The 24,415-nt window shown below is 59.2% G+C and overlaps 1 protein-coding gene across 1 annotated transcript; it reads right to left on the bottom strand.

Moving 5' to 3' along the window:
- Positions 1 to 314: 314 nt before the first annotated feature.
- MAP2K2 (mitogen-activated protein kinase kinase 2) lies at positions 315 to 24,109 on the bottom strand. Its single transcript, XM_072721758.1, has 11 exons — positions 23,717 to 24,109; positions 19,201 to 19,411; positions 14,025 to 14,171; positions 9,386 to 9,463; positions 8,696 to 8,747; positions 8,486 to 8,610; positions 7,652 to 7,865; positions 5,679 to 5,743; positions 4,268 to 4,329; positions 3,142 to 3,187; positions 315 to 1,542 (listed from the first exon to the last, which is right to left on the bottom strand). Exons 1-11 carry the CDS (start codon positions 23,806 to 23,808, stop codon positions 1,432 to 1,434), a joined length of 1,203 nt encoding a protein of 400 aa, XP_072577859.1. The 5' UTR covers positions 23,809 to 24,109; the 3' UTR covers positions 315 to 1,431.
- Positions 24,110 to 24,415: the final 306 nt, after the last annotated feature.

Below are 24,415 nucleotides of genomic sequence, written 5' to 3'. Positions count from 1 at the left end.
CGGCTCTGGCGAGCTCCTGGCTTCCCAGGAGCCTGGTCTGGGGCAGAAGGGACAAGAAGGTCCTGCCACGCGGCACCACCTTTCTGGGGTCAACCTGGAGGTGCCCCTCATCCACCCCGTAGGCCTTACCCTGCAGATTCCAGATCCTCCGCAAGCCCTCAGGACCCAGCCCTGTTTCGGGGGCCTCGGTGGCTGAGGCCGGGCGGGTGCAGATGGGCCCAGGGATGCGGCCCATCGTGGTGACCAGCGCTGGCCCCTGCCACCCAGACACTGACACCCTCTTTCCCAGGCCCCACAAAGCGACACCGGCGGACTTCGGGGTATCTTCTTTATTCTCCCCTCAACCAGGTGAGACTTTGGGGATGGAAGTGGCGGAAACCTGGGAAGCCGGTGGAAGGAGCCAGCAACTTGTCTCCTCTTTGGTGTCCACAGGAAAAAGCACAGGAGCCTGGAAAGGCCGCCCCGCAGAGCAGCTGGGACCCGAGAGCCGTCACAGTGCCTAGGGGGGCGGCCCCGAGCCTCGCCGTCTTCAGAGCTTGGAGGGGGGCGAGGGGAAGCCTCAGAAGCGGCCCTGCTCTCCCTCCGGGCGGGGCGGCCAGGCCCGGGGCTTGAGCCGTGTGCAAGTGCCTCCCGTCGGACACAGGACCCCTCCCCTCTCCCAGCAGCCGTGGCGGGCCTGTGAGGGCCTGGGCAGTCACTTCCGATCCCCTGGGCGAGCAGAGGCGACACAGGGAGCCACCTGCCCACATGTGCGGCCCGCGGGCGTGGGGACAGCGCAGGCCTCCTCTGCCGGATCTGCGAGGCTCCTCAGCCACACCGACAGCTGGGAAGCCCGCCACTTCCTTCTGCCACCGTCGGCTCGGCCGCTGCCGTCAAGAGTCAGAAGAGTCTGTTCCCTGAAGCCCGGGAGGGGCTGAGCGGGTCCCTCCTGGGGGCAGGTGGGTCAGCGGCGTGACAAGAGGTAGGGGAAGGGGGAGGAAGTGGACCCCACGACCACCTCCACGGGCGGATGTCGGACGAGGGGGACGACACGCAGGAGCGCGAGGCTCCCTCTGAGGCTGCCTCCCCTGGAGACTGCGGCGTCCCCTACTGCCCCTCTAACCCCCCGCGGCTGCAGCAGAGGCCGACCCCCAGAACAAAGGGAACGCCAAGTACAACGGGCACAGTTTGCTTTTTCTTTCCCTGTTTTGTTTGAAACCTAAGTAAGCAGGTCTGAGAAGACCCCGCGAGCAGCGTCACCCGCCCTGGGGACCGGAGGCCACACCAGCTGGGACAGGCGGGAGCGGGGCTCAGTGTCCACCGCGGGGTATGCGGGCAGCTCCGCGGAAGGCAGAGGGAGAGGCTGGGGTGGGGAGAGGAGGCGCTGGCCTGTCCTGGGCGGGAGGGGCGGGGCGCAGGTGGGACGGCGGACAGGTCACCCGCGGGACCCCGTCACACGGCGGTGCGCGTGGGCGTGCTGGGCTGGTTCAGCCGCAGCGTTTTACACAACCAGCCGGCAAAATCCACCTCTTCCACCTCGGACCGCTTGATGAACGTGTGGCTCTGCAAGGAGAGGACAGGTGCGTCAACGACCGGCCGGCAGCGCCTGCAGCAAGGAGGATGGCCGGCGGGCGCGTGGCGCACAGGAAGCCAGAGCCAGAGGGTACCCTGCGCTTGTCGGGCCCAGGTCACGGTCTGGGGGTTGAGCAGCATCCCCGGCCCCATCCCCATGATGCCAAGAGTGCCCCCATCGTGAAGCCCACAAATGTCTCCAAATATGCACCGCCCCCGCCCAGGGCCCCTGGGGACAGTCGCCCCAGCAAGAGCATCCGATCTGAACAGAAGCCTCCGTGATGCCAGTAAGCTCCTGCTGCTCTGTCTGCTGCGGCAGCCACTGGCCACGTGAGGCTCCCAAGCCCGTGACATATGGCTCCTGTGGCTGAAGAACAGGAGCCTACGTTCTGTTTCGTTTTAAGTCACCGACAGAGTTCCCGTGGGGACAGCAGTGCGCCAGAGGTTCCTGGCCTGAGGCTGGGGGAGTGAGCAATGCTGTCCCCACAGGGTGTGCAGGGGACGGGCAGGATGGGGGCTTGGGTCCACGGGAGGAGGTCTCGTCCCCCATGAGACTCCCAGGCTTGGGGACGACTGGACGGGGGGGGCAGAACTCCATGGTCTGGGGCCACAGCGGGGCCACTTACAACGTTGGTTTAGGTGGGGCAGAGACTCGGGGGCCCCACGGGGCCTTCAGCATCGAGGACCTTCTCTAGGTCACGGATTTGTATATCACACAATGAACGTGCACCTGTGACGTCATGTGTGGCTCTAACACACAGACTGGAAACTCCCTACAGCTGACAAGACTCTTGGAAGAACCAGGACACACCAACCCTTCCCACACGGTGTTCTTGGTGGCGCCCGCAACCAGGAGATGCTGGCTAGCCCTGAAACTAAGGGAGGCACTGACGCCGTGACCTCAGGCTGGAGACACGCCAGCGGTGAGGAGCCCGGCACGTGTCCCCTAGGGAGGACTGTCCTTTGCAGAGGCCCCGAGCTGGAGGCTCCCTCCTGGAAAGACCGCGTCCCGACAGTGAATAGGGGCTCTTGTTCTGATGCTCGGACGCCTGACACGGAGAGCCGGCACCTGTGACTGTCACGGGCACGGTCTCGTGTGGGGAGGCATGTGAAGGGCGGGCTGCCCCGGGCGCGGCAGGGGTGTGGGTGAGGAGAGCTGGCAGTGGAGGGCGCTGAACATGCCTGGCCCACTGAGGCCACACGTCAACGGGCTTGCAGCCCACCCCCACCGGCTGGGAAAAGGCAGCTCCGACGCCCACCTTGCTCTCAAGGGCATCAGACAGCGTGGACTCACAGGCAGGCTGGCGGGCCCTGGGTCTCCTTGACCTGCGGGGCCCCCGTGCTCGAGGCAGGAGCGGCACAGAGGTCTTAGGGTGCCACCACTCCCAATAACAGCCCTGGCCGTGCCTGCGGCCAGGGCTGTTCCGTACCAACGGTGCCCCGGCTGCTCTAGACCACCCCGCTAATGGAGTCAGGACACCACCGGGGCTCTCCAGCTCGACACGCGCCCCAGGAGGCCGAGCCCGCTCGAAGGCTGGCTGCGGTCTGCCCTCCCCCCGGGGTGAGCCAGTGCCCCCCAGGATCACTTACCATGAGCATCTTCAGATCTGCTCGCTCTGCTGGGTTCTTTATTAGGCTGGAGAGGAAGACAGAGAACGAGGGAGACAAGGCAGGGCAGTTAGTCAGTGGCCACGGGAACTTGCGTTTTGAGCCGTAATAGGCCAGCCCAGTCCCCGTGCCTGGCCTATCTGGATCTGGACGCAGCAGGGAACAGAATCTGCTCTGTTACTCCTTTGGTGTAAGACCAAGACTCCTGGGGGGGAAGGGCAAGGGTCGGCAACCAGGACAAGAGGGAAGGGCAAAGGCTGTGGAGACACCCTGGCCGCTGCTCAGTCTGAGGCCTAGAGCCAACATAGCCACACTGCTAATAAATCCCCCCAATTCGGGAGTATGTCAAAATGGAACTTTTCCCCTCATAAAAAAGCAGAACTGCCCCTAAAAACAGTTGCTTAAACTGGCCTGAGGACAAACAGTGGCCGTTCAGACGCAAACAAAAACGCACGGGGTAGAAAAACATTTACACAGATGATTGGGTTTCTGCGGCAGCATGCTGGCCAGCGGTTGTGCAAAGGGCCGGTGGTGCCTTCACCGCCAGGAGCAGGTTTGCTGCTGCATGATGCAGTCCCCAGGCAGCAGCGAGGCTGGCCGACTCCACCCGTCCTGCCGCGCAGGACTGCCCTCACGGTGAGGGGGGCGGCCTTCCTGGTCCTGGGCCTGCTCGCCCCGGGCCCATGCTGATGCATCAAGAACAGCTGGCCACTTGCCAGAACCCGACATGAAAAGCTTGTTTGGACACTGGTGGGTTATAGGGCTGAGGGATTAGGAAACCGGGATGGCTGCTGGTGGAAGGCAAGGCGGGAATGGCATTTCCAAAGATCTGAAATCCTGGTTTGTTCTGGGCTTTGAGGACAAGATGGGGGACAGCAGCTGGACACCACAACTACCCAGGTTCTCAGGTGAGCTCCAGGTGTCCCCCAGATGCCTCTACCCACCGGCAGTCCCACAGTCAATCCAGCCGGAGACCAAGAAGGAAGTTTGCCTCTGGGTCGGCAGCTGGGGTGTGGGCAGCTATCCCAGGAGGCAGGCGGGGCCTCCGACGGCCTGGCACCCTGCCCCGGCCCGCCCCGAGACCGTGTTGGAGGTGGTGCCACCTTACCATTTATTTACAAACTCCTGGAAGTCCTGGGTGAAGACACCACTGGGCAGCTTGGGAGGCGGCTGTGGGAGACAGCAAAGGGGTGGGGGTCAGATGCTCAAGGGCGGTTGGAGAATCACAGGGAGAAGGTGCTTCCTGGCCCTGAACCCATGAGGACAGCACAGCACTTTTTGGGGGCCCTCAAAAGGCAACTTTCCTGGCCCCAGTCCCTTCACCTGGCTAGAGGGGGCACCCCCCACCCCCCACCTTCTGGCAGCTTTCCTGCAGGCCCTGTCACCCGCCTTGCCAACTTGGCTAGGGTCTTCGGGGTTCTATGGAAAGCTCCGGTTTCGGGATCATAGCTGGTTCCAGGAGGAAGGAGAACAGGGCCCAGCCTCACTTTAGGGACGTGTCACACTCTGGGCCACTGTCTCCAGCTGGGGTTCTGGAGCACTGGGGGGTGGGGTGGGGGTGGGGCAGCTAGCTCCAGAAGCGCGAGCAGCCTGGCCCAGTACACATGTGCCAGGGTGGGGACAGCTGTGTGCAGGGTCAGGCCCTTGTCAGGGGAGGCAGCGGGCAGACTGCCCGGTGAAACCCAGAGCCTTCCTCCCATTTGGGGGTGGGAGGTGCCGGCAGGCTCCCCGGGAGGACGTGCTTGCCGGGCCTAGGTGTGGCTGCCAGGTGCAGGGCACGCTGTGTCACCAGAGCCAGCCCGTCCTGTTCTGTCATCACCAACCCTGCTCTGAGCCGCTCACCTCAACACTGAGCCCCGCACCAAGCCAGTGCCACGGGCAGCCCGGCCGCCCCATTTCTCTGCCCTGATTCCAAAGGGCCACCGCAGGCACTCTTCAGCCCACAGAACCTGTGAGAGGCAGGCTGTGGGGTCAGGGCCCGCTCTGCTCCTTTCCAGCTGCCGCCTGAGGAGGCTGCTCCCATCCTTCAGCTGCAGCTTACTCGTCTGTACAAGTCCCACTAGCTGCTCACACGGAGGGGAGGACGATCTGGTGGGCCGGGCCCTCCGTGCCTCCTTCCCTGAACTTTCCCTGAGGCAGCGGATCACTCAGGACCACACGGGCTCCAAGAAGCTCAGAGAGCTACCAGGTGACAGCTCTGGGGAGGGCTGGCGGGCTGGCTCCAGGGCCACAGCCTTTGGAGGGGTATGGCAGGAACATCAGGTTTGTCTTTACACACCCCGATACACACACACACATGCTATATGGGGGCATAAACTCCTGGAGAGTGGGGGACCTGGGGAGTAGGGCGGAAGGCCACGCACTTCGACACCTGATAGAGGTCCCTGTCCCGCCCTCCACCCCTTCCCGAGAGAAACCCAGTCCCTGTGTGGAATTCCCTTCCTTCGGGTAAGGAATTTCAAGTTGAAGAGCTTAATCCGCCCGTGTGAAGACGTGCCAGAGGGGCTTCGGGTACGCACCTCGTTCACAATATAGTCCAGCAGCTCGAAGATGGCCATAGCTGGCCGGCTGTCCGTCCCATGACCTGCCAGGGCAGAGACAAAAACGGGTGAGGCGCGCGTCGGCCGAGTACCCTTCCCCCCACGCGGGCCCAAACCAGGGGAGGTGCCCTGGCCGGGCTCCTTGCTATGGAACTTGCTTTCTTGGGAAACCAGATTCTTTCTGAGCCTCCGGTGAATTAAACAAAACAAAACAAAACACCAAAATGAACAGGAGCATTTTTTGAGAAGTCACACGTTTGGCACGGTGCTGCTTCCAGGCTGTGCCAAAGTCACAACCCCTGGTTTCTGGCGCACAGGCAGGGTGTGGGGGGTGGTGCTGACCAAGAGCAAGGACGGCAGCGTGACCTTGCAGGGAGCTGCGGGTGAAGCAGCATCAGGCCCCAAATGCTGCCCAGAATGGACGACCGGCTAGGGGAGTTGACCCCTGTCTTCGACCCAGCTGGCCAGGGCCAGGTTTGGCAGCTGGACTTTCGCCTTCTGTCCCCTGTCCTGAAATGGGCATGCAGGCCGGGGCTGGGGGAGGTGCTGGCAGGCAAAGGTGGCCTGGCATGGCCCGCCACTCCTCCCTGCTGGGATGGGGCCGCAGCTGAACACCCGTGCTGCCATCTGGGAGTTGGTGCTGGGAGGGACGGAGCCAGGGCCCGAGGACACGGATGGGGGTGGGGGTGGGGTTCTCCCCGCAGAGAAAATCAAGACACCCCAGCGATGTGGGTCTGGCACCAGGGAAAGAGGAGCTAGACTTGAAAATACCATAAATGCAACTATTTGATGGCCTGTGTCCATCAGCGGTGAAGACACATAACACAACACGGTCCACCACACACGGGACTACATGGCCACGGACAAAGGCGAGGCACCCACGCCGCCCAGGGGACGGACCCCGAGCTCATGACACTCAGGGAGGGAACCAGACACAGCAGGCCCCACGGGGTGGGAGTCCACGTGTGTGACACATCCAGGACAGGCTCCTCCACGGATGGGAAGGGGGTTCATGGGGGCCAGGGAGGAGGGGGAGTGATGACTAACAGGGATGGGGCTTCCTTTTGGGGTGATGAGAACATTCGGAACTAGACAGCGGTTATGCTGGCACAACCTTGTGAAGATACACAATTCCACAAGCGAGTCCCGGGGAGCACGAAGTCGGTCTCAATAAAGCTGGTATCAGACAAGCGCAGCCCGACCGCACTCCGCTGCACATTCCTTCAGACTCAACTCAACTCCCTTCCTGTCACTTGACTTAAAGAAATCCGAATCTTCAGCGCCGCTTCCTAGTTATGCTGCCCCCGCCATAACCCTTCCCCACCCCCACCTCCAAGATGGTCAGAAGGTCAGCCTGAACCCCTCTGGTTCAGGGGTCCCCTGGGGAGCCCCCCACCTCCCAGGGGACCACTGCAGGCATGGAGAGTCCTCTGGGAGCCCAGGTGACCCCCGGGGCCCCCCAGCCTTCGTCCCCTCTCACACGGTGTGTCGGGACAGGCCACCCAAGGAAATTGAGACAAGTTAGTTTCAGTTTCTGAAAGGCCCGGCTCAAACAGCAGAACGTTAGCTGCAGCGTCCAGGCGGTGGGCATACGGGTGGCTCGCCGGGCAATCCTTACAGGCCATTCTCTACGTTTGAACATTTCTGTGATAAAATGTTGGAAAACCCACCCAACCAGTGGCTCGGCTGAGGAGTTCTCTCCAGAACCGCCCCCACCCCCCCACCCCAGCTGGCCACGACACACGCAGCTGCCTTGAATGGCACCGGTTTGGGGAACTGTCCCCAGAAGCCTCGGGACCATCTGCGGACTGCTGACCACAGCCAGCGTGACCCAGGGGGACAGGTGGTGCTGAGAGGGGCCAGAGGGGAGGCAGCTGCCACCTTCGGGCACTGCATTCCCCACGTGGGCATCACTGCTTGTCCAAATGCTAAGTTCCAGATTCAGGCCATACCGCTGATGGGGCGTCCAGGGGGTCTCGGCCGTGGTGAGATGCTGTGAGGCTCTCCTTCTATCCCGTCAACCATGGGCCGGCCGAAGATGGCCTCTAGCTCCTTGGCATCTGGTGGCGGGATGGGGTACCTTCCAATGGACAGCTCCACCAGGGACAGGCCCATGCTCCAGATGTCCGACTGCACTGAGTAATGAGTGCCCTGCAACCGCTCTGGCTGTCGGCGAGAAAGAGCAAAGAAATGCCCGGATGGTGGCTGGGACCTGGGGCTTCCATCAGGAGCCCTCACGGGGTCCCTGGCCATCCTGCCACCGACACTGTTCCCCCTGCAGCCCCATCCTGGTCCGTGCCGCCCTCTAGAGACCTGGGAATGGAAAGAAAGCAACTCCATCTTCTCCCTGCACCTGCTGTGGGGCAGCGAAGCTCCCAGCCAGCACTGACAACAGTGCTCAACACCCAAATCTTTTGCACTTTTGGAAAAGGATGACCAACCCAGGGAAGACAGCGGGATGCCTCCTTTTCCATAACAGTCCAAAAAACTAACTTCTCAGAGTCCGCTCCTGGGATCACCCAGACGTTTCCTGAGATACCTGAGGGGTAGTCTCTTGGCTCAGAAACTAACTGACCGCTCTCCTGGACCCATCTCTTACTGCTGGCAGAAAGCAACCAGGCATTTCCAGCGAAAACCCTGATCAAGGAGACAACCGCTGCTAGAATTTGGACGGAAAGGAGAAACCCTGCAGAAACACGGTGTATTTGGGAAAACCTCAAGCTTTGCAAAATCTTCTGAAAACAGGGAAGTGCTGACAGGACAGGATAGGGTACAGACGGACTCACAGACATGTAGGACCGAGTTCCCACGAAGGAGTTGGCCATGGAGTCGATGAGCTGGCCGCTCACCCCAAAATCACACAGCTTAATCTCCCCTCGGGAGTTGACGAGGATGTTGGATGGTTTCACGTCTGAGGGCAGAGGCAGCTGCAGGTGAGGCGGGCCCGGCCTGCCTGCCAGCCCCACTCGACCCCTAGGTGTCCCCACCCGGCTCACCTCGGTGCATGATCTGGTGCTTCTCCCGGAGATACGCCAAACCCCGGAGAACCTGAGGGGGAGCCCCAGGGATGGGTCAGCAGGGCAGAGCCCCAGGCAGACCTGAGGGGCTGCTTGTCTGGCACGAGTTCAGGGAGCCCCCATGTTGAGGGACGGAGCAGGTGAGAGTGGCAGGGACGGCCACAGCGTCCCAGGCCTGCGGGCAGATGCCCGGCTCACCCACCCTCACCCACTGCCCACCTGCCAGGCGGACACTCAGCAGGGACTGGGCCAGGGCCAGGCCCAGGCTCCGGCCCAGGGTCCAGCAGGAGGGCTGGGGGTGTACAACCCGGCTGCCCTGCCCTGAGGGTCACACAAGTCCAACGGGCATTGTCTGTCTAATGCTTCCATGCTGGGTTTACGGTGAGGCCCCGTAAGTGATGACAGCACTGTGGGATACCACGTGGCTGGGACCCTATAGGGGCAGGGAAGTATCGTGTGCATTTTACAGAGATGCCCCTTGCCAGCCCCGCAGTTGCAGAGACGGGCATGGGCCACACCACCTGGTTCCAGCGGTTTGTCCAACTCTGGCCACACGTAAGGTGTAAGGGGGCAGGTTAAGAATAAACCCACACAGAGCGCGGGGCCAGGACTGTGCACACAGCCCAGTGTGGCAGTGGCCCGCGGGGGAGCCGGAGTCCGCACACTTACCGCAATGCTGACCTTCCCCAGGATCTCCTCAGGGATTCTCTTGGCTTCCTTCAACACCTGGTCCAGAGAGCCGCCATCCTAGGATCAGCACAGAAGAGAAAAGGCAAGCCGTGCTGAGCAGTCGGCCAGGCAGGGCCCACAGTGCAGAGAAGGATTCCCAGAGGGACGCAGAACAGCAGGTATGAGAGCGAAGCATTTCCCCAGTTCCCGGTGAGCTGGAGCTCAATTTCCTCTACAGGAAATAGAGGCCAGACCACAGCCAAATGCCCCCCGCTGGCTCAGAGTGGGGCCCCCTTCAGCCCCTGCCACCTCCAGGACCTCAGGAGGGCCCATCCAGTAAGGAAGCAACCAGGGTGCCAGCGCGCTCCCCAGGCAGCCCTGCCTTCCGGGAACCCCCGCCGTGACTCAGCTGCCCCTTCCCCAGGTTGCCATGGCAGCAGCAGGCAGAGCGGCGTCGCCAGGCTTGCAACCAGAGCAACCGCGAAGGTGCCAGAGCTCGACCGCAGGCTCCTGGGGCCTGGGTTCTACTCCTGCTAGCCTGTGGCAGCCCCGGTGGAACAGAGACAGAGAGCCCGGAGGTGAGGCCTGGAGCCGCCGCTGCCCACTCCCTGCTCCCCTGCCCCCGTCCCTTAGGTCTTGCCCTGTGCTTGTCGCTGTGCACAGGCACGTCCTGCAAAGGACAGGACACATGTCCTCCCTGGCAGCTCCCCACGCCAGGCTGGCCTCAAGTCCACGGGGCACCTGACAGTCAACTTGGAGATCAAACCCAGGCAGGGGTCCCTGCTGGGTCCCCCAAGACGCTAGGTGGACACATGGAGTTCCAACCACGGGCCAACATCTGAACTCACGGCTGGGCAGCTGCAGAGAAGGTGCTTTCTCTACCAGGCTCCAGGCTGCCACAGGAGGGGGTGGGGAAGCCTGAAGGCCCCCGGATGCTGGGACTCCCGTCTCCCAGCCTTGCTCAGTTAAAACGGCCATGGGTGGGAGTTCTAGAAAACCCAACACTCTTTGAAGCTTCTACAACCTGCACATGACTCTCCCAACTACTTCCAGACTAAGGGTGTAAGACCCACAGAGAGGGTGACTGTGCCCGGGAGAAACCCACGGAACCAGGTATCCTGGCTCAGCCCAGTTCTGCCTGCAGGACCAGGGGGAGTTCCTTCTGTCCTTCCTGTTTTTTGCTCAAAATGTCAAGCAACCTTTAAAGAATACAAACAAATTCTTTTAAGACTATAACCTTGCCTCCCAACACAGCTCCTCTCGTTCTGAACCTTTATGCAGCTGTGGTAGGTTTATAAATGAGGACGTCGGGGGAGAACATCCCCAGAGAGGCCAGGGCAGGCCGGGCCCCGCGTGGGAACCTCGCCAGTTAGCTGAAAAGCCCGGTGGGCGGACAGTTCTGTTCTCTCTATGGCTGCTCTGCCCCCTGCACCACTCCTGCCAACCACAGATGTCCCCAGACACGGCCCAGTGTCCCCTGGGGTAGGATCATTTCCGGATGAGACCCCCTGGTCCACATGAGGAAGAGTGTAAATTGCTCAAGTCACGCTGACAGGAAGTGGTGAAGATAGCACCACTGGGTCCTCCGACCCCAAATCTCACGCTGTGCAGAGTGTCACACACTTTCATTTTGTGTATGTGCTCTAAATATTCTGGAAATTGCACTTTGAAGTAAGTGGTATATGAGTTTCTTTTTATTTCTTTTTTTTTTTTTAATTTTTTATTTATTTATGATAGTCACAGAGAGAAAGAGAGGCAGAGACATAGGCAGAGGGCGAAGCAGGCTCCATGCACCGGGAGCCTGACGTGGGATTCGATCCCGGGTCTCCAGGATCGCGCCCTGGGCCAAAGGCAGGCGCCAAACCGCTGCGCCACCCAGGGATCCCTGAGTTTCTTTTTATAAAAAAACTCAACTCTAGGGCCGCCTGGGTGGCTCAAGCGGTTAAGCGTCCGACTCTCGGTTTTGGCTCAGGTCATGCTCTCGGGGTCCTGATATCGAGCCTCGCGTTGGGCTCTGCTCAGCATGGAGTCTGCTTGAGACTCTCCCTTTGCCCTGTTCCCCGCTCACGCCAGTGCTCTCTCTCTCCCAGCAGTTCTTCCTGCCATCCCTGAAGTGTGACTTCCAGATCCTTCTATGTATTTGCATGGGCATCCACATGCACAGGGAAATATACACAGGGGTTTAAAAATTGTATCTAAATACACGGGAGTTTAAAAATTGTATCTAAGTGGGTTCACATTATGCATATTTTCTCCTCGGGGATTTTTCTCCCTCTGCCAAGTGGCCAGGTAGGGTTCTTACCTCTCCCTCACTGGCGGACGTGTGACTTTTCACTATTGTACAAGGGAGCACATGCTTCAGATGGGACTGGACTCCAGGAAACACCCAGAGGTGCTTCTGAACAGTCAGTAAGCTGCCCCCTGGGACACCCACTACCCACTGTCTGTGGGGTCCATGCCAGGAGTCGCCCCAGTGACAGCCCCTTGCCCTTGGGAAACCACCAGCCCGCTGTCTCTAAGCCCCAGGCACCAATGTGTACTGGCCAGGTGCATTCACCCCCCTAGGTTCCATCTGCGCTGCCCACCGCCAAGTAGGGGTCTTCCCGGGCAAGCGGGGCTGGAGTCTACCAATGAGAGCCGATTCACACCCAAACCCACGTGGAGATAAGCCTTCCCCTCTGCTCACTACTCCAAGCGTCACCGGAAGATTGGCTCCCTGCACCCCCATCCTGGCCCCGGGAAGCAGGCACCACCACCCTCAGCTCTACGGGGTTGGGGCTAGGGGAGGCAGAACCTTGTCCCAAGTCATGCTGTTAGGAGGTGAGTGGTGCAGTGGACAGCTGACCCCATCCCCCAACAGGGCACGTGAATGAATGACGTAGAAGTGTGTCCCGCAAACACGGGAATGCCCGGGGGATGAGGCGTGGCGCCGGAGCAGATTACATGACCTGAAAATATCATGGAGGATGGTGGGGTGCGAGCTGCCTCCCCGTCCCATTACTTAACATCGTTTTGCTGTCCTCAGCCCTTCCTTGCCCAAAGAGCAGGCTCATCCCCAAGTCTACAAGAGCGGCCTCCAAGCCCCGCGCACGGGGAGCCGTCTCTGCGGCGGCGTGGAGCACACACCTCACCTGATTCTGTCTTTTCACTGATGCGCCGTCTGCTCGCTCCGTGGCCCTCCCACACCTGACACAAGAGCAACCCAAAAACCCCAACTAGGAATCTGTAGAGAATGAGCACAATCAACAACTGGGACCACTGGGCATTTCTCGTGCTGTGGGGTGCAGATGCGTCGTGCGGAAAACCTCACTTCATGCTCCCCGAGACGAGAAGCAGGAGAAGGCGGCCAGCTGTGACACTCCCCCTCTCGTCAAGAGAAGGGGCCGCTCCGAACTCCCCCTGCCATCAGGGAGAACAGGGAGAGGACCCAGACGGCTCGCCTTAGACCACAAAGTGACTCCCTGTCCTTTCTCGCCCCAGGTTCTCGTGGCAGTAACGGCCCGCAGGGTGGCGGATTCAGGGTCTGACCTTTCCCGCTCCCTCTGCAGCAGAGGATGGTCTGAGGCAGGGCACTGTGGGGCGGGGGGCCAGGTAGGGGCGGAGCGGGAGGGCGGGAAGCACCTTCTCTGGGGCTCCCCGTTGCACCACGCGGCCTTACACCACGCGGCTGTCACGATGTCTCACGGGCACTTGCTCAAATTCACTTCCTGCCTCTGTTACAAAATTGTCAGAGGGGACGGTGCCGCGCCTACGAGGCGTAACTGAAGCTGCGAGCCTAAGGCCACAGCATCCTGGTTTTGCAAGGGCCCCAATGGGCCTGGGGCCTGGATAGCCAGGCGGCAGGCCGCCCCATACCTGATGAATCAGGCTCAGCACAGGGTCGGCAGCATTTCCTCCCTGGGCCCTCAGCTCTGACCACTTCTGCTTTTGTTACACCGGATCCCACCCATTTCTGAGGTTCAAGACCAGTTTCTTAACAAGGGGGCTCATCAGAACCAACCATGGTAGTCTGAGACAAGATCGGCTCCTGTGTTCCACCCCGGAGCTTCTGATTCCATGGACCCGACCTGGGGCGCCAAGTTGGGTCTCGCCTTCAACAGAGCGCCCAGATCACTGCCCTCCCTTCAGAGCCATCAAAGTCTTAACCACGCATACCCTCAGGCCCAGCAATTCCGCCTTCGGGCCCCTAGCTCATCTCCTGCCCCAGGACACTCGAGACCCTAGCCCACCTCTGCCCCAGGACGCTCGGGACCCTAGCCCACCTCTCGCCCCAGGAAATTCCTCACACTGTCACTCCGAACAGGCTGTAAACAACCTGTGTCCACCATCGAGAGAGTGTTTGATAAAGTACCTTATGGGCACATGCCATGGCCAGAACACAAACAGTGGGGAAAATGAAGCCGGCTCCCCACGTGCCAGCAGGCAACAGCTTCCACCACCTATCTGGGGGAGGCCAGGTTGGAAGGAGGGGAACGTCTCGTGCTTAGAAGACCAAGGGATGTAGGCGCATGCGTGCTTGCAGGGCATGGAGTGTTTCCAGAAGGACCCCTTGGAAATAAGCGTGCTGTGCGTCTGAGGACGTGGGCTTGGAGGGGATGGGCAGGGAGCCCCCTACCAGCCCGGGGCACGGCACACTCACCATATGCTCCATGCAGATGCTGATCTCTCCGTCGCTGTAGAAGGCCCCATAGAAGCCCACGATGTACGGGGAGTTACACTCGTGCAGCACCTGCAGCTCGCGGATGATCTGGTTCCGGATGGCCGGCTTGATTTCCAGGTGGATCAGCTGCGAGGGAGAGGGAAGGGAGGGGCTCACAACCAGGCCGCTTGCGGCAGGCACCAGGAAGGAGGGGGCTTTGGCCCCTGCCCTTGATGTGCTCAAGACAGCAACCAAAACTAAGTAATCGCTTCCTAAGCATTTACCTAGAGAACAAAAAAGACATGTCTACACACAAACTTGCACACCAGAGTTCACGGAGCAGGACTCACAACTGCCAAGGTGTGGAGGCCACCAAGTGTCTACCCACAGATGAGCAGATACACAGGCACCCTACTCTGCCAGGAATGGGTGAGGTGCCCACACGTGCTGCCCTGGGGATGGACCCTGAACACAGGACACTCAGGGAGGGAACCAGACACAGAGGCCCGCGATACAAGAGTCCACATGTGTGACACGTCCAGGACAGGCTCATTCACGGGCAGGGAAGGGACTTGCAGTGCCGGGGTGACTGCTGATGGGGATGGGGTTGCGTTTTAGGGAGATGGAAGGTTCTAAAATAGATGGTAGTGACGGCTGCACAGCTATGTGAATATACTACTCACTGAATTACATATATTTAAAGGGGTAAGTGGGGGATGGGAGGTAGGGCCAAAAAAATACGTATGTACAAAGGGGTATGTTCACCAGATCTCAACAAAGCTGTTTTTTTTTTTTTTCCCAACAAAGCTGTTTTAAAACAAACCTCAATGGAACAAACATTGTCACTTAGCTTCCAGGGAGCTCCGATAACAGAATTCTCTTCCCACCCAACTATACAAAGCACCACCTTTCTCAGGACCCACACCAGCGATGCCCATGACCTCAGGCCCTCTCAGCCAGGGCCTGCTGCTGGAGCCCTTATCCTTCCAGGCCAGAGAGGACACAGAGGGAGCCTCAGGCCGCCACCCAAGGAGGATCCTAGCTCTCCTTTCACCGGAGTTCAAGTCAGCAGAGGGGATGGTCACCTGCAGCAACAGTGAGAAACCAAACGACTGGAGAGACGCAGGACAGCTGACAGAGTGCCAAGAGCAACACCCAACAGGAAAGAGTTGAGACCGTGGCTCCATGTCCTGGCCATTTAGAATCTCAGCTGCTCCGACCATTGCAATTGAACAGGAAAAAAGTGATTTCCACCTGCCTGTCGCATCCAGGGTGTCTGAACCTGTCGCCATAGATCCTACAGACATTTCATCAGAACCCTGTGATGGGGAAAGGGAGTAGGAGGGGCTGCATGCCTAGAGGGACAGGTGGGAGTCGGCCAGACAGATGTGGTGGGGGTGGGGGTTCTGGACAGGGAAACAAATAGCTGACTGAGGGCACAAAGGGGTGAGTACCAAGTTCAGGCGGGGGGCTCCCAGGCTCATGCTCACGACCCCGGCCACCTTAAAAAGTGCAGTAGGCCTAGTGCGACGGTGCCTGGGGCTCCTTGGATTCCTTAGCAAAGGCTCCTGCCTCTACCTGCCAAGGCGAGCTCTGGCCACGGGCTCCAGGCACTGCACAACCCTATGGCCATGCCGGTAGGATGGCCTCTCCTCTGGTGGGACACACCTGTGACGTGATGCCCAACAGGCACACACAGGAGATGCTAGGTCCAAAGATGAAGTGCTGCTGCCCATGCGGAAAGCAGAAGGTCTGCTCCCAAAAGCCCAGAAGAACTTGTGGAGCCTGATGGATGGCAATGTAGGGTGTGAAGGCCAACACCAGCCAACAGAAATACAATCAGGTCTTGTGTTTAATTTTAAATCCTCTAGTTGCTGCATTACAAATGTACAAGGAAACAGGGGAAATGATTTTTTCATGTATTTTAGCTCAATGAGATATATTACACAATTACGGTTTCAACATGTAATCCGTATAAAAATATTCATGAGATTTTCCATACTGAGCCTTTGAAATTTGGCATCATGTTTCTCTGCACGAACAGCACACCTCAGCTGGCCTGACCACATCTCAAGGGCTCCGTGCACATGGCTGACCAGGGCAGCTGCCGCGAACAGTATAGCTCTTGACCAGGAACTTCACAGGAGCCACAGCCGAGCTGGGGAGCGAGAACCCCCCAGGCTCCGCAGAAGAGGAAGGGGTGGAGAGGAGTGGGCAGGGCAGAACTGGACAGAAACCCAGAGGTCATGGGAGCCCAGAGATGGGGCCTTTCATGTGACGTAAGGCCACAGAAATCTGAGGCTTTCTGGAAAGATGCAGTAGAGAAGACGTGGGGACTCACGGGCCCACTCTTTCTGGGCTTGTGGAGAGAGCCTTCCAGATCACCAAGGAGCCTCCTTGAGAGGACATGGAGAAGAAAAGACAGGCATGGGAAGCAAGGGGCATGTTTCTGAGCATGCGTGTTCACACTTCACCCTGATGAAAGATCTGGAAGGGACAGAATAGTTGTCCCCACGGCACTGATGGGCAGGTTCAGGTCCCAAGAGGCTCAATCCTGTTCTCAGGGGGCACACGGCTGGTGAGTGATCAAGTCTGCATCAGGGCCAGGCTCCCAGAACACCAAAACCAAAGCTTCCTCCATGTCACCACCCTGGGGTCATGGAAACTCCTTGGATCTGGTTACAAAGGAATGGCACAAAGCATTCAAACCCCACATCAAGCCCATCTAGGAGATGCCTGGGTGGCTCTGCAGTTGGGCGCCTGCCTTCGGCTCAGGGTGTGATCCTGGAGTCCTGGGATCGAGTCCCACATCGGGCTCCCTGCAGGGAGCCTGCTTCTCCCCCTGCCTGTCTCTGCCTCTCTCTCTGTCTCTCTCATGAATAAATAAATAAAATCTTAAAAAAAAAAGGCCCATCTAGCAGTTTAAGGGGATTTCTCCTACAAAAATGCAGGTGGGAGGAGTGTGGGGAATACAAACTAGAAAAAGAGGGAAATAAAATCTGAAGGTGAAATGCTGACAGCTCCCATCAAGTCCGAGTAAACTGCAAAGGAGAGACACGAGAGGGTTCAAACCCACTTCAGACGCCGACCCAACCTGCCTGTTTTCTCGTGTTTAAAATGGAGCTGAAGCCACAACGTGACACTGGCTCTGACACAGAGCAATCGCGTGAAGGATGGCAGCCAGAAGCACGAAACAGCTTTGCACAGGTCACACGACCTCCATCGTAGAGGCAGGCGCTCAAGGCCCGCACAAACTGGAGGCCCAAACTCCCTCCTCTCCAGGAAGGCACGTGTGTAACAAACATGCTAAATTCATCATACATCTCTCTTGGCCCAGGTAATGCTGCTTGGGCTCTCAGAAGGACACAGGCGGAGTCCGAACACCATGCTCAAGTCATGGAAACATTTACAATCAAGTGTGATTATAAAAGTCGAGACTGGTTCACTTGGGGCTTACATAACTGGCCTCCGTGCTCTCCCTACAGCTCATTCGGGTTAAGAAAATCCTCTGCTGATGGAAGGGGCTGCCAGGATGCTGGCGACAAAGGGTGCCGGCCCCCCAGAAAAGGACCACCTCAGCCCCCAACCTCCACCCTGCAGGCAGGCTGTATTTGGAGATCTGATAAGCTTATGCACTAGGAAAGCACGGAATCCATACCCTGCACCTGGGAATGCAGGATCCCTCCAGGGGACTAGGAAGCCAGTTTCGCAAAAACCACTTTGCCACGTCAATTTCCCATCTGTGTCCACATCTGTGGCCTCCTGGGGGAACTGGCATTCCAGATGGAAGGTAGGCAGCCCCTGACCCCCGTGGACCAGCCCGGGGCCCCTGGGCCATCACAGAGGCACAGCCCTGAGCAGTACGACGGCCAGGCGGCCAGCCTTCTCGGTCAGTGTTGTCCACCAAATGTTCGTGGGCATGGGTCTGTCCCACACGCACACCCACACTGTGCCAGGCGTGTGGCCGCTCAGGGCACACACAACGAGGGCACTTAGCATCCACGGAGAACAAACCTGGGGGTCCTTCTCCCCAGTACCTCGGACCTACTCTCTTTTAGCTCTTTATTGTGAGGGCTTTATTGTGTGGAAGTATGGGAAAGCTGTAAAACTGGCAGTATCCCGTGCAGCCTCCACCCGCTGCCCGATGGCGGAGGTCTCACCCACCTGAAGGACAGTGTGAAAACCTGGAGACTCACGTCGGGGCTGCATCGCAACTGGGTGGCAGGACTAGCCTAGGGCCCCGGGTTTAAACTCCCAAAGTTGACCTCAAAGGCTCCCACATCGCTGTGGAGCAGCCCTCGGAGTCACACTTACAAGGCACGCTGGTGTCCCTCGGGTGAAGGCTCAGCTGGGTGGGGACACTCCTAGGTCCCTGATGCCAACTTGGGCCAGTGCTCTGCTTGCAGCCCCACCCCCACCCCCCACTGACTCTCATGCCTGCCTGGTTATTCCCTATTTGCGGGGTGACGCCAGACCAGAGATTTCTGGGGCACCTCCGATTTAGGAAAAGCTGCCTGTCAGAAGGGGACACAAAAGGGGACACAACCAGGTCCCAGGAGGGAAGGCACTGCAGCGCTAAGTCCTTGTGGAGAGCGAGCGCAGCGCTCCCAGGAAAGGCAGGGCAGTGCACGCCACCTGGGCACGGGGCGGCCGCGTTTCTGAGAACACCAAGTGGAACTCCAGGAGGATGGGCTTCCAGAAAGAGGTGGCTTTCTATGCCTGAGAAAACATGCCTGTATGAGCTGAATAACTAGTCACACAACGTCCCCTGATTATGTGGGGAGGAGCCACTATCCCCAAGGGTCACATCCTCCTCCTCCCCGCCCCTATATCTCACAGGGAGGATTCTTGACCACTAAGCTGGGAGCCCAAAGGGGGAGCCAGTCCGAAACACTCTGGACATTTCTGAGAATGGGAGTTTAAGACCTGAAAGGCAGAAGTCAGTAACTGAAGGGAAGAGCTGCTCGAGGAGGGCGGGCACTGCTGTGTGTCCTAGCCAGACACCGGCTCTTCCTGAGGACGGGGTGAGTGCCTGAGCCCTCCAAGCCCAGGAGCCAATCAGAAAGCACAGGCCTGCACCTTTCAAACCCCTCTCCTATTTCCAGGGGTCCTGCCCCACCACACACCACTGTGGAGCGCAAGGATGAAGTGCACGCCCTCGCTGACCACCTCTCACCTTTCTCGCCATGATGAGGCCAGAAGGTCTGTGCTGGACCTTGGTGACCACCCCGCCGTTCCCAGCTCCCAGCTCTGAGATCCGTTCGAAGTCGTCATCCTTGAGTTCCCCGACCTTGGCCTTCTGGGTGAGGAAGGCTTCCAGTCGCTTCTTCTGCTGCTCGTCAAGTTCTAGCTCTGCTAGCTTCTTCTGGAGGTCCACCAAGTTTGCTCTGCAAAGACCCCAAGGGCAAAGGCTAGTAAGGAATGTGCAGGCTATGGGAAGATGACTGGGCCCAGCCAAGCTTATGGTGAGGCCACCGCGGGCTGGGCCCCAGATGTGTGGCTGGAAGGACATGGGGGTGCATCAGACCTGAGTCCTATGCTGAGGACATCACCCCTTTCCTCAGGACCGGCTCTGGTTCAGTGATCCTAGTCGCAGACCCAGGAGTCCCCGTTCCTGACATAAGCACTCCAGATCATACCCGAAGGAGACGCAGGAACAGGGGCGGCAGAGCCAAGGGTCAGGTGAGGGAAGGCTTAGGCTGGGACAGAGGAGCCAACTTGTTCTGAGCGGTCTCAGGGCCAAGAGCAAAAACCACAGGCAGAAGACAGAAGTTGCAGGATGAGTGCCTTTAATGTACACAGATGACACATGGGCACTTGAGGGGAAATGAAGAGGGGCATGAAGTAAACTGCAGACGTTTCCAGGGCATGCTGCTCAGCCAGCATGCTGTTATGCTACTACTCTAAACATTACGCATTTATATGCACAAACATTCCTGGAGCTGGTCACTTAAAACACCAACCAGGAGAGCCTGGGTGGCACAGTCAGTTGAACATCTGACTCTTGGTTTCAGCTCAGGTTGTGATCTTGGGGTTGTGAGACCAGGCCCCATAGGGGTTCCATGCTCAGTGCAGTGTCTGCTTGGGGTTCTTGCCCCCTCTCTCTGATTCTTTCTCCCTACCCGGCAGCCTCCTGACCCTCCAACCTCATGCACACTCTCCCTTGCAAATAAATACCCCCCCCCCAAAAAAAACCCCAAACCAACCATGTACACTGTACTTCACTGGGTGATTTGAGGAATTTTCCAAGGAACTTTGACAATAAGCTATTTTCACTAATGCCTTGATTTTGAACCAAATCCTTGAGTCAAAAGCAGCTCCCGGTAACAGGTGGGCAACATTAGCTCAATGCACACAAAAGAAATAGAATGCTCCCCAAAAGAAATAGAATAAAAGTCATGTGTGCAACTTTTTTAAACATGTGTGCAATTAAATTTTTTCTACACACATTACAAAAGATGTGTCAGGTGAAATTAGTTTTAACATACTCAATTTCACCCACCAAAAATATAAATTTCAACATGAAATCAACATAACCAAATTAATAAACACTTTTCTTCTATTTTTTTTTTTTTTCATACAAAGGCTACAGAATCTGAAACGCATATTACACTTACAGGTCCCCTGAATTTGGACAAGCCACATTCTGAGTGCTGGTGGTGGGTGACGGGACCAGACAGGGTGGGCAGCTAAGAAACATCTCTAAAGGACTGTGAGTGATTTCGGAGGGCATTTAAGCCAAGGCCGACTCCCAACCTGGGGGAGACCTGCTGGGGAGAACTGGAAGAATGGAACTCTCTCAGACACCTTTCAATCCTCAAATTTGACCATAACTAGCCTAGAACTTAGAGGCTTGAGCAAGGGGCACAGGCTGGATACAAGATGACCTGTGGCTGGCGGAGGGAAGTCATCTGAGCTGGTACAGCAAAGCTACTAGAAGGCAGGGAGCCAGGTGCTACTTCCTGAGCACGTATCAGGGCTTTACAAACACCACCTTGTTTCATTCTCAAGATCCTTCTGGGAGGTATGTACCTTGTAGTCCCAGCCTATGCAGGAGGGAACAGGCTCAGAGAGGTTAAGTAACTTGCCCGTGGGCCACAAAGCAAGGAAGTGGCAGTGCCTGGAATCAAACCTGCATCTTTCCTGATTCCAAAGCCCTGTTCACTGTAGCAACTCGCTGAGCCAGGACCGTGGGCCTACTAGGTGCTCCCTGAATGCCTGGTTAACAAAGACCTGATGAGGAATGGATGGAGGACGGAAGAAGGAAGGCGAAGGAATGAATGCACGTGACACGCTTCCGTCCTGAAGGGTTGAAGAGGCAGTTTTTGAGGCCAGACTCTGCAAAAGTCGTCTTCACACTGCCCTGTGATATCTAAGATGCATTCTACAGTCAGCTGATTAATCCACTTTAAATTTAATAGCAACTCAGCTGTGGTTATTAAAAAAAAAAAAAAAACCCAACACCCTAGAATCCTAATGGCTGGTTTTCTCTGTCGGGGGTTCTGGAAGGAATGGAAATCAGAAGCCATGGAAGAGAAAGGGGGAGAGAATGAAGAAGGTGCTCTCCTGTGATTAGAATAGGCAGCGGACCTTTGAATATAACGAACACGTCCCCACATTAAGCCACATGCTCAGAGACAGAAAAAGGTGTCAGGTCACACACAGGCATCAAGACTCTCACCCAGGACACAGGAGCCAAGCCCCCCAAGACACAACATACATGCTCTTCAGCATCACAGCAAATAGATCCCAGCCAGAAGCCTCGGGATCGGTCCTGCTCCTCTGGAGCGTGGGGAACAGGAGTGCGGAGGTCATTGGGACTGGCTCTGGGGCCAAGGGGTCACTGTCGCCGGACCTGGCCAGCACGTACCCCTCCCACAATATGATTCTGCTATCTTGAGACCCCACCCCGGATGCACCTTTCTGCCCCTTCCCGCAAGTCCTCAGTTCGCTTAGGTGCCTACATGGCTCCAGCCCCAGAGGCTCCCTCTCTCCTCCCCACCAGGATCCTGCAGTTGACCTCACTACTCTGAGGCCTCACCTTGCCCTGTCCCCTTAGAGACACCTCCACCAGTCTTCTCCCCTCAGGGCCTCCTGGCTCATCTTACCCTTCGGGGAGTCCTCAACTGCCCTCTCCTGGAGGGACCCCTCCCCCTCCATTCCTCTCCTCTCAGGAACCCCTTCACCCCATTCTTTGGTAAGCAAGGACCTCCATCCACCCTCTACCTCACTATTCAGGGGCCTCCCTCCTACCTTTTCCCTGCAGGAACCTCTCCATGTCTTGATTCACCACTAAGACTCCTCCCCCCATCCTCTCTGGTCAGGAACCCTCCCTCAACTCCACTTCACTCCTTGAGACCCCCATACCCCATCTTCTTCACTCAGGGACCCTCTCCCCAAGACCACACCACTCAAGGACGCCTTCTCCTGACCTCAGCCCTCAGGGCCCCCACCCCATCCTCTCCACTCAGGGACTCCCTGCACTGACTTCACCACTCAGGGCCCCCACCCCATCCTTTCCACTCAGGGACCCCCTGCACTGACCTCAACACTCAGGGACCCTCTGTAACCCCCTCAGCACTCAGGGCCCCCACCCCATCCCCTCCACTCAGGGACCCCCTGCCCTGACCTCAGCATTCAGGGCCTCCCACCCCATCCCCTCCACTCAGGGACCCCCTGCCCTGACCTCAGCATTCAGGGCCTCCCACCCCATCCCCTCCACTCAGGGACCCCCTGCCCTGACGTCCGCACTCAGGGACCTCCTGCCCTGACGTCAACACTCAGGGACCCCCCGCCCTGACCTCAGCACTCAGGGCCCCCACCCCATCCCCTCCACTCAGGGACCCCCTGCCCTGACCTCAGCACTCAGGGCCCCCACCCCATCTCTTCCACTCAGGGACCCCCTGCCCTAACCTCAGCACTCAGGGCCCCCACCCCATCCCCTCCACTCAGGGCCCCCACCCCATCCCCTCCACTCAGGGACCCCCTGCCCTGACGTCAGCACTCAGGGCCTCCCACCCCATCCCCTCCACTCAGGGACCCCCTGCCCTGACCTCAGCACTCAGGGACCCCACCCCATCCCCTCCACTCAGGGACCCCCTGCCCTGACGTCAGCACTCAGGGCCCCCACCCCATCCCCTCCACTCAGGGACCCCCTGCCCTGACGTCAGCACTCAGGGCCTCCCACCCCATCCCCTCCACTCAGGGACCCCCTGCCCTGACCTCAGCACTCAGGGACCCCACCCCATCCCCTCCACTCAGGGACCCCCTGCCCTGACGTCAGCACTCAGGGCCCCCACCCCATCCCCTCCACTCAGGGACCCCCTGCCCTAACCTCAGCACTCAGGGCCTCCCACCCCATCCCCTCCACTCAGGGCCCCCACCCCATCCCTTCCACTCAGGGACCCCCTGCACCCCCCTCAGCACTCAGGGCCCCCACCCCATCCCCTCCACTCAGGGACCCCCTGCCCTGACCTCAGCACTCAGGGACCCCACCCCATCCCCTCCACTCAGGGACCCCCTGCCCTGACCTCAGCCCTCAGGGCCCCCACCCCATCCCCTCCACTCAGGGACCCCCTGCACCCCCCTCAGCACTCACTGCACCTTCTCCTCTCAGGTGTCCCCCTCCGACCGACCTCATTACTCAGGCACCCCCTCCCCTTCCTCACCCCGGCCAAACCCGGCCCACTCACTCGGAGGCGCCCTCGCTGGTGGGGGACGGGCCCTCGGCGATGGCGGGGTTGATAGTGAGCGCCGGCAGCACCGGCTTCCTCCGGGCCAGCATCGGGGCTCCGCGGGCCGGCGGCGGCGGCGCCTCTAGCCGGGGCCCATAGGGGGCGGGCCGGGAGCGGGCGGCGCCGACGCGAGCCCGGGGCTGCGGCTGCGGCCTAGGCGGGCGCCGGGGCGGCGAACGGAGGCGTCGCTGCGGACCGGGCCGAGGGGCGCCGAGGGGCTCCGGGGCTGAGGCCGAGGAGCCGCCGCCGCAGCCGAGGAGGCCCGTCCGAGGCTGACGCTGCAGCCGGAGCCCGGGAGGCCGAAGTCAGGGAGGGGGAGCGACGAGATCGCGGGCCGGCCTCTCGCGAGAGCCAGCGCCGGGAGCCGCGAGGCCCCGCCCCTCACCGCGGCGCGTGCGCACCAGTCGGGGGCCGCCCTCTTGTGGGGAAAGGGGCGGAGACCTACGGAGGCGGTGCCGGGAGCGTGCGCACTCGCTCGCTTCCCCACTGCGCCTTTGCGCATGCGTCTGGGGCTCTGGGCGGAGGCGCAGGGGAGGCGGAGCCAGAACGAGGACGCTTAGGGGCTGATGAGAGCCGGCAGGTGCGCAGGGCTGCGGCTGGACCCTTGTGAGCCTCGAGGGTGCTCGGCTGGGGTGCATGAGCCAGGAAAGGCCCCCA

Source organism: Vulpes vulpes, chromosome 9 (genome assembly GCF_048418805.1).
Source record: "Vulpes vulpes isolate BD-2025 chromosome 9, VulVul3, whole genome shotgun sequence".
In the NCBI taxonomy this organism is placed as follows: Eukaryota; Metazoa; Chordata; class Mammalia; order Carnivora; family Canidae; genus Vulpes; species Vulpes vulpes.
Note: the sequence above shows the minus strand (reverse complement) of the source record. Positions and strands in the feature narration are given on the sequence as shown.

Excerpts from the sequence above, each read along its gene's own strand:
- MAP2K2 (XM_072721758.1), bottom strand. The coding sequence starts at position 23,808 with ATGCTGGCCCGGAGGAAGCCGGTGCTGCCGGCGCTCACTATCAACCCC. Across the intron at positions 9,464-14,024 it reads GCATCTGCATGGAGCATATG|GATGGCGGCTCTCTGGACCA; the intron begins GTGAGTGTGCCG and ends TGCTGATCCTAG. Across the intron at positions 3,188-4,267 it reads CAGGAGTTTGTAAATAAATG|CCTAATAAAGAACCCAGCAG; the intron begins GTAAGGTGGCAC and ends CTTCCTCTCCAG.